This window comes from Gossypium hirsutum, chromosome D13 (genome assembly GCF_007990345.1).
Source record: "Gossypium hirsutum isolate 1008001.06 chromosome D13, Gossypium_hirsutum_v2.1, whole genome shotgun sequence".
NCBI classification, from domain to species: domain Eukaryota; kingdom Viridiplantae; phylum Streptophyta; class Magnoliopsida; order Malvales; family Malvaceae; genus Gossypium; species Gossypium hirsutum.
Window position 1 is genome coordinate 8,646,043 of NC_053449.1, and position 10,126 is coordinate 8,656,168.

A 10,126-nucleotide genomic window follows, 5' to 3' on the forward strand; every position below is an offset into this window, starting at 1 on the left:
TTCAGATATCATTGCAACGAACTTTTCGTTATTATCAGCCTTAGAAGATGATTTCTTCTTTAAAAATCGACATTCATTCTTGAAATGTCCCGACTTTCCACAATGATAGCATGAGCCCCTTTTTTTCTTTTTGAACTTAGGTGCTCTATCAGTCTGTTTGAACTTTCTCTTGAATGGTTTAGTAGTCTGTACTTCCTCCATAACATGTACTTTGGCATTTTCAGAATTTAGGTTCTGGTCTTGTTTTCTATACTCTTCTTCAATACGAAGATGATTTGCCAAAGCCTCAAGAGATATTTCCTCTTTCTTATGTTTTAGACTTCTTTTAAAGTCTTTCCAAGATAGAGGAAGTTTGTCTATTATGGAGGATACCACAATCATTTCATCCATTTTCATATCATATTGCTTAAATTGATTCAGCATCTTTTCAATATCACGAAATTGTTCCATAACAAAACGATCATCAACCATTTGATAATTATTAAAACGACTGACAAGAAATTTCTTACTTGTAACATCTTCGGTCATGTATCTTGCCTCCAGTTTGTCCCATAATTCTTTAGCAGTGACCTCATTTTGGTAGGTGTCGAACAAACCATCAGATAAACCATTCAATATATGGCCCATGCACATGTAGTCAGCATTGTCCCATTTTTGTCTTTCTCGGGTTGCAGGAACATATTCGTTTTTATTCTCTTCAGGTCTTAGAGTATCCAAAACATAAGCAATCTTCAAAGTTGATAATAAGAAGTGCTTCTTTTTCTGCCATCATCGAAAATTACCACCATTAAACCGATCAAGTTTAACAAAGTTGGAAGCCAACTCCCTTAGAGTTCCACTTTCATGTGTTGTGGTAGTCATCATGTAATATAACCTTAAAATTGTTAGCACAAAACTCCGGTAAAGAAAATTTCGAACACACGATCAGAACTCGAAAAGAAAAGAAGAAATAGGACAAGGCTCCAAGGCGTGTATCAATGCACTATCTTTAAGGTTATATTCGCCCCCACTTATCTTCAGTGTGCAAATGAGTTCCAAGCAAATTAACCTCGATGATACAATGAAGCCAATGACTATTTGCGTTTTGCACTGACGAGAATAATCCACTATGCACTGAGTAATGTATAACAAAAACTCAATTTCTACAAAGGATTTCTGCAGTAATACTTTATAGAATAATCTAATAATATTAGAAAATGAAGGAAGAGAAGAAATAATATTAGAATTTGTTGATATATTTCCAAATGAAAACCCATTCCTATTTATAGGAATTTTCTTGTCTCTTCATAGAGACATCTTTCAATAGGTGTCTTTATGAATAAATAAATAATAATAATTATTCATTTAATTTTGTAACTATTTAAATAATATTTTTTAAATAATTATAATTCTTTTTTAAAAATCAAATGATATAACTTTTGACCAATGACCAAAAGATTTATCTTTTGATTAATTACACCCATTCATTTATAGTTATTGGGATACTATAAATATTTGAAAATGTTCCAACAATTTTTCTGTTATGAGCAGCATATCTAAGAACACTTCAAATCAATCGATTTTTCAGTTAGTAGGTAGCTTGGAAGGCGGCCAGGAACATGATGAAATACATGGAAAAACTTGTTAAAAATTGAATGTACTTGTGACGGATATATATTCATATCTACTATTGCTTTGTTGCCTGAATCCGAGTAACATAGTGAATGCAGCCCAAGATTGAAGTGTTAAATTATTAAGGGTCTGTTGTTGGTTCTTGAAGTAAATATATCACTATATGAGGTTGATTTGCTAAGAAGTTGAACTTAATTATGTTATGCTACAGACTTTGAAGGTGGCTATGATCTCATATATGTAGGCACACAATTCTTACACACATAATAGGTGTAATGAATTCTTCACAAAAATATGTAAGCATTTTCTGCCAATGATTTTTGCTTCAATATTTGTGGGAGAATGAAGTACTGTAGTGAACTTTTAAAGTCTTGAAAATGACCAAAATGACAAATCTCATATTACCAACTTTTTTGCCACCCTATGAACCCAAACTTTGTTGAAGTCAATTGAAGATTTGGACACTTAATGCCATTATGCCATGTGGGGAGTGGTCCTCATGTGGCCATGATGTGGCGGTTGTTTTTGCAACAAGCATTAAAAGTAACAACGTCATCCTATGGTCTATTTCTTTATGTTTGACAAAAACAAGCCTTTTGATTCCTTCACATTCTTATGTTTTCTTTTATGTTAAGCAAAACCTTTATTATCCATAGTTTAATGACTGATTTTGGGGCATTGGAAAGCCAGTTGAGGCAAATCTTTTATCTGCATGGCATACTGCCCATTCATTTCCACCTCAGATTACAAATTGAAGATGAAAAAGAGTGCCAAAAAAAAGCACATTAACAGTTGCTAGGTTAGGTTGCATCTTTTCTTTGACCAATTATGATGTTTTCCTTACCTTTAAAAAAGAGGTTTCTTCTGGTCATAAATAGACACTCTTGGTCATATTCAGAAGTTCCTTAAGTTTGCTTATCATTTCTATGATCCTTTGACTGACGGAAGGAAAAAAAGGCATGAAGAAGGCAAAGAAAAGGAATTGCTATTAGGAATTAAACTCCAAAGTAAACCTTGGGTTTAGGCTATTTCGTTCTTGTAATCAATCTTAAAATGTGTTCAGAAAGTCCGGACTCGAATCTTAGCATTTGTTTTCCCTTCTCTATCCTCAAACTGCATTTCTTTTTGTTGAAAAAACAAAATCCTTTTTATTGTAAAATGACATGTAACACCAACATTGACTCATTTAGATTGAAATAGATCTTGAAAGAATTTCCCAAGAACATTGGAGAGACCTACTTAGTTGAGCTCTTTATAACCTGCCTTTAAAAAGAAAGATGATAAGTGGATATGAAAGTTGATCTCACATGGCTGAATGCATATTATCATATGTTTTCACCATGCAATTTGTTTGGTCATTCAGGTGACTCGTTTCTTTTCTTATCCTAGTATTAAAGCAGTAACAGACATCAAAAAGCTACAATGCCAAAGTTTCAAATCTACATCCTCCTACATTCAGAACACGAGAAAAAAAGGGTAATCCATGATGTCTGTTGAGATCTTTTCTCATTTCAAAAGGTTGTCTCAACTAATCAACATTATTTGCTGAACATGTTGGGGGATATCACAAAGAAGATATCTTTTCTTTAAATGTTATATTTTACAAGTCAATTCTCTCTACCTTTATCCTTCTTTGATGAGCAAAAGGTGACTCATACATACAAAAAAGTTAGATTCAACCACCATAACTATATCCCTTTAAATACCATTTCCCAATTCCAAAGATTCATTCCTCAACCATCACCAAAAATAACTTCTCTTCCTTTGATCATCGTTCCACTTCATTCATAAAAAAATGAAGAACCAAATACTTGAACAAGTCATTGGAGTTCCAATGAAATCAACACTGTATCGAGTTGAGCGAACGCCGAGAAGATACTTACCGGATTCTGCTGGCCAGTATCGGATTCCATCATCTGTTGAAGTGTCTAACACATTAGAAAAGGTAGGTGGCTACATTTTAATCTGTTATGTGTCTAGAAATTCATAATGAAGATGTGTTTTTAGTACTAATGACAAAGCTTTGGAAATTGCAGGCAAAAGAAACTTTGTATTTAAAAGGATAAACAATATTGGGAAGAAAGCTGATACTTTCGCACATGGAGTCCGAGAACATGGTATGAAATCAACCACTCTAAAAGTCTAATTATATATATATATATGCATGTATGTATGTGAAAACTGAAGTAATTTTTGGAACTGCAGTGAGGGTTGGGCCAAAGATCAGTGAAACTGTGAAGGGAAAGTTGAGTTTGGGGGCAAGAATTCTTCAAGTAGGAGGGGTGGAGAAGATTTTCAAGCAATTGTTTAGTGTTAGAGAAGGAGAGAAGCTGTTAAAGGCATGCCAATGCCATTTATCAACAACAGTAGGTCCCATAGCTGGTTTACTTTTTATCTCATCTCAAAAGGTTGCCTTTTGCAGTGATAGATCAATCAAAATCCCTTCTCCTAATGGAGAAATGCTCAGAGTTCATTACAAGGTTCGTATATACCATCTGTTTTTTCCCCTCTCACCGTATAATTTTGCACCCATCAATTCTCATGTTGTTGTATATCAAATTTGATGCAGGTTTTGATTCCACATGAGAAAATAAAGGGAGTGAATGAGAGTGAAAACATGAAGAAACCGTCACAAAAGTACATGGAAATTGTGACAGTGGATGATTTTGAGTTCTGGTTTATGGGTTTCTTTAATTACCAGAAAGCTTTCAAGTACCTTCAACAAGCAATCTCATATATGTAGCCTGAATAAGAATTGTACAAAGGAGAGTTACCGATATTCTTATTTAGCCTAAAGAAGATTTGCTTATTTGCAAGCACAAGTTTGTGGCTTTCATTTGTTTAATCTCTAAATAAGCCATAGGGATAGTATGTACATGTATCTGTATAGGCAACTTTGGAAAACAGAAAATGTTAAATATTGCAGATTAATGGGTAGGGCAATATTTTGGTCCTTTTTGTTCTCATCCATTCTCTGATGCATCCATTAGCACTAGAATAGTCCATGCTCAGAAATTTCATGGTGGAAAAAGTGTAAAACAAAATAACCCTGACATATTTTGCTGTTATGAGCAGCATATCTAAGAACACTAAGTCAATCGCTTTTTAGTTAGTAAGTAGCTTGGCAGGTGGCCAGGAACATGATGAAATACATGGAAAACTTGTTAAAAATTGAATGTACTTGTGACGGATATATATTCATATTTACTCTTGCTTTGTTTCCTGAATCCGAGTAACATAGTAAATGCAGCCCAAGAATGAAGTGTTAAATTATTAAGGGTCTGTTGTTGGTTCTTGAAGTAAATATATCATTATATGAGGTTAATTTGCTAAGAAGTTGAACTTAATTATGTTATGCTATAGACTTTGAAGGTGGCTATGATCTCATATATGTAGGCACACAATTCTTATACACATAATAGGTGTAATGAATTCTTCACAAAAATATGTAAGCATTTTCTGCCAATGATTTTTGCTTAAATATTTGTGGGAGAATGAAGTACTGTAGTGAACTTTTAAAGTCCTGAAAATGACCAAAAAGACAAATCTCATATTACCAAATTTTTTGCCACCCTATGGACCAAAACTTTGTTGAACTCAATTGAAGATTTGGACACTTAATGCCGTCATGCCATGTGGGGAGTGGGCCTCATGTGGCCATGATGTGGCAGTTGTTTTTGCAACAAGCATTGAAAGTAACAACGTCATCCTATGGTCTATTTTTTTATGTTAAGCAAAACCTTTATTATCCATAGTTTAATTACTGATTTTGGGGCATTGGAAAGCCAGTTGAGGCAAATCTTTTATGTGTATGGCCTACTACTGCCCATTCATTTCTACCTCATATTACAAATTGAAGATGAAAATGTGTAACACCCCATATCTAGCCTATACGTTATGGCTAAATCTGGAGGTGTCACCGTAGATCGTCTAAAAAATTAGAATTTATATGTTTAGAAAGAGAACGTCGTAAACTCATATTATTCAAAAACCCAGTTTATTAGGAACATATCTTACTTAATTATTTTAGTGAAAACGTTGTGTGTTTAGGTTTTCCAAATATCTGTAACATTGCAACAAAATTCTTAAAAAAATTAAATTTTGGAAATCACAGTTTATTGATTTGAAACCCATTGTTTTGTAGAAAAATGAACCTTATCGATAAAACGTGTAAGCGGTATTTTGCAAAAAAGGGAATTAAAGTCCAAAACCCAAAACCACCAAAAAATGTGTAGACAGTCCAAAATTTACAAAACTCTCAAAACCAAATTTAAATAAATTAAATTTAAGAAATTATGGTCATAACCGAGCTCCCGTCGCACCGACCCGCCTAAGTCTGAGGGTTACTTGAAAGTGACAGACAAACAGGAAGTGAGTGTTCATAACCTAGTTTGTAACTTTAAAGAACACATAATTTCAGATTTAATTTCAGATTTATTACATAGCAGAGTAGATACAGATGTATATCTTATACAGAATCAGAATCATATTCAAATTTATAATTCTGCCCATCCGTTACATACCATCTCCAACCATCTTTACAGACCATATACGGTATTAAATACCCATCCAGCCCTACGCACCATTTAATGTCGGTACGTCACTTTTCAGATTATTTACAGCTATGCTGCCAGTATAATGGGTGAGATATCGCCTCTTACAAAAACACTTCCTCCATATAATATATTCCACCCTAGAATCAGATATAATCAAAACAAAATCATGCATAACATTTCAGATACAAATCATATACGTATATAACATTACTCTCAGCTTAAATTATCTTATGACAGCTCAGATACTCTTGCAGATATCAGAATTTATACTAAAAATTGACCAAATTTCATGTTTTATAGTATATTAAATCACATACCGACCTCACGGAAGGCTAACAGTTGATCGGGACGACGTGTACAACCTTACGAAAAATCTTGAGTTTTGGGTCCACACGGCCCAAATAGCCCAGCCCGTGTGGCCCACACAGCCCAAAATAGCCTAGACCGTGTGTCACACACGGTCCAGCACACGGCGGTGTGTTGCACACGGCCTGACACATGGCCAGTGGCGTTGACAGTGCCCAATTTTGGCTTTCGCTGTTTGCTGTTTTCTAGGTTTCTTGTTACACACCTGATTCGATTTTTTCGTAATTCCAAAAGTTGAGTAACCCAAAACCTAATTTGACATAATACAAGTCAATTAATACATTCCCTTGCCGAATCTAAATGCAAAAATTCACAACAAAATAGCCTCAATCCGATGTTTAACAACTTACCCCCAAATGAACAGCCGAACACCACAGAACTTAACTTGTCGAAGGATCAACCACTTCGTGAACTTCTCCTAAAAGCACTTAATGATTAACACGACACACCACACTCAATTGAACTAAACAAACAAAAATAAAGCAAACCAAGGAGAAATATATCATTTACTGAAGAACAGATTGGCTAGAAATTGACTACACACCCCCACCAAAATTGTTTGAAAAGATTTGCAATTGATTTAGACTGAACAACAATTGCAGCAAATCAAGTACTAGTTCCACGTAAAGTAATTTGGGTAGAAAACCAAATGAAATAAGAAGAAGAAAAATGGAAAGCAAATGGGAATGTGCAAAACTAAAAAGGGAAGTTAGGGAATTTGTTAGGTTTTCTTTAAAAAAATAAAGTATTAAAAACAAAACAAAACAATATAAAAAACCAATCAAACTACTTAATTCTTATCAGATTACGCAAAGACCAATTTAATTTAAACCCAACCACTAACTAACCATTTGAACAACAAATAAAAATATAGCAAAATCTTTCCACATTGCTCACTCCGAGACTCAAAGACCAGACCCCAAACACACACTCAAACTCTTAACCACTGAGACAAACACTTAATTAATGAATATATCCAACAAATCAAAAACTTGAATTTCTAGGTCATTACAACTCTTTCCCTCTGAAAGAAATTTCAGTCTCGAAATTTACCTAATTCGAACAGATGCAAATATTATTGTCAAATCGAGTCCTCAGGTTCCCACATGGCTTCTTCAGTGTCATGATTCCGCTACAGGACCTTTACTAAAGAAATAGACTTCCTTCTCAAAACCTTAACATCTTGACCTAGAATCTGAACCGGCTCCTCCTCAAAAGTCAAATCCGGTCTTACCTCAATCTCCTTATTAGGAACAACATGAGATAGGTCAGACTGATATCGCCTCAATATGGAGACATGAAACACATCATGAATACGATCCAACTCTGGAGGTAGCTCCAACTGATAAGCGACCGGTCCCACACATTTCAGAATCCGATATAACTCAATGAACCTAGGGCTCAACTTGCCATTACGTCTAAACCGTAGAACTTTCTTCCATGAAGATACTTTAAGAAACACATAATCACCCACAGAGTACTCAATGTCCATCATTTTCAGATCTGCATAAGACTTCTACTTGTCAGAAGCCGCCTTAAGATGATCCCAAATCAATCTAACTTTATCCTTAGTCTTAGAAACTAACTTAAGACCAAAAACTCGTCGCTCACCCAAATCAGTTCAACACAACGGAGTACGACACTTACGACCATAAAGAGCCTGGTAAGGTGCCATCTAAATACTAATCTGGAAGCTGTTATTGTAGGCGGACTCAGCTAACGACAGAAAATCCTCCAAACTACCTCGAAATCGATCACAAAACTCCAAAGTATATCTTCCAATATTTGAATCACCCTCTCAGATTGACCATCTGTTTGAGGATGAAACGCAGCACTGAAGTCTAACCTCGAACCTAGAGCCTCATGAAGTTTCCTCTAAAATCGAGAAGTGAAGCAAAGATCTCTATTCAAAATAATCGAGACCAGAACCCCATGAAGTCTCACGATCTCTGAAACATATAACTTGGCCAACTTCTGAATGGGGTAATCTGTCCTAACAGGAATAAAGTGGGCAGACTTGGTCAACCGATCTACGATGACCCACACGAAATCCTTCTTAGTAGGTGTTAAGGGCAACCCACCAACGAAGTCCATAGTTACACGTTCCCATTTCCATAAGGGAATTTTAACAGGTTGAAGTAAACCCGAAGGCAACTAGTGCTCAACTTTAACTTTCTGGCACGTCAAACACCGAGAAACAAAATCTATCACCTCTCGTTTCAAACCAGGCCACTAGTATAATTCACAAAGATCTCGATACATCTTATTTCCACCGGGATGCATAGCATAATAAAGGCTACTATGCACTTCTCTCAGAATGGACTGCCTCAAATCAGAATCATTAGGTACACAAACCCATCCTCGAAAACATAGAACCCCATCACTATTCAACCCAAAATCAAACGTACCACCATCCTCTACCTGATGGAACCGCAGAACTATCCCCAACTATTTATCTCGTATCTGGTCAATCCAAGTAAGCTTAACTTGCAACTCGGCTAATAGACTCCTGTCATCAAACAATCTTAGGCGAGTAGACATCGCCATCAAATCAGTTATTACCCTATAACTAAGAGCATCGGCCACCACGTTGGCCTTACCGAGATGATACTCAATAGTGTAGTCGTAATCCTTAAATAGCTCAATCTATCTATGTTCCCTAAGGTTCAACTTCTTTTGGGTAAGGAGATACTTGAGGCTCTTATGATCGATGTAAACGATACACATTTCACAATACAGATAGTGCCTCCAAATCTTTAAGGCGAAGACAACTGCAGCTAACTTAAGATCATGTGTAGGATAGTGTCCCTCGTATGACTTAAGCTGTAGGGACGCATAAACCACTATCTTACCATCTTGCATCAGAACACAACCTAAATCGACATGTGATGCATCATTGTATGCCACAAATTTCTCACTGGATTCAGGTTGAATCAGAACAGGGGCCTGAGTCAAGACAAATTTGAGCTTCTCAAAGCTCGATTACTGCTCATCAATCAAGACAAATGGGGCGTTCTTACACAACAAGTTAGTTAGAGGAGCTGTAATTAAAGCGAACCTTTCGACAAATCTCTAATAATAACCTGTAAGCCCAAGAAAATTGCGAATCTCAAAAACATTCCTAGACTATTTCCACTCAAGCACAACCTCAATTTTCATAGGATCAACTTAGATCCCATCTGCAGAAACCACATGCCCTAGAAAAGTTACCTCCCTCAACCAAAATTCACATTTGCTCAACTTAGCGTAGAGTTGTTTCTCTCGGAGTATTTGAAAAACTACTCTAAGATGCTCATCATGATCATTTTCGATCTTACAATATACCAAAATGTCATCGATAAAGACCATGACGAACTAATCAAAGTACGGTTGAAAAACCCAGTTTATAAGATCCATGAATACAGTTAGAGCATTCGTCAAACCAGAAGGCATGGCTAGGAACTCGTAGTGCCCATAACGAGTCCTAAAAGCAGTTTTATGAACATCAACCTCCTTAACCTTAAGCTGATGGTACCCAAAACAGAGATCTATCTTGAAAAAAATAGAAGCCCCACGAAACTAATCAAACAAATTGTCGATCCTCGGAAGTGGGT

General features: G+C 35.8%; 1 protein-coding gene across 1 annotated transcript; it reads left to right on the forward strand.

Annotated features, from left to right (window-relative positions):
• The first annotated feature begins 3,672 nt into the window (after positions 1–3,672).
• On the forward strand, positions 3,673–4,788 carry LOC107919416 (putative GEM-like protein 8). The gene is made up of 2 exons (XM_041110192.1): positions 3,673–4,091; positions 4,181–4,788. Exons 1-2 carry the CDS (start codon positions 3,780–3,782, stop codon positions 4,352–4,354), a joined length of 486 nt encoding a protein of 161 aa, XP_040966126.1. The 5' UTR covers positions 3,673–3,779; the 3' UTR covers positions 4,355–4,788.
• Positions 4,789–10,126: the final 5,338 nt, after the last annotated feature.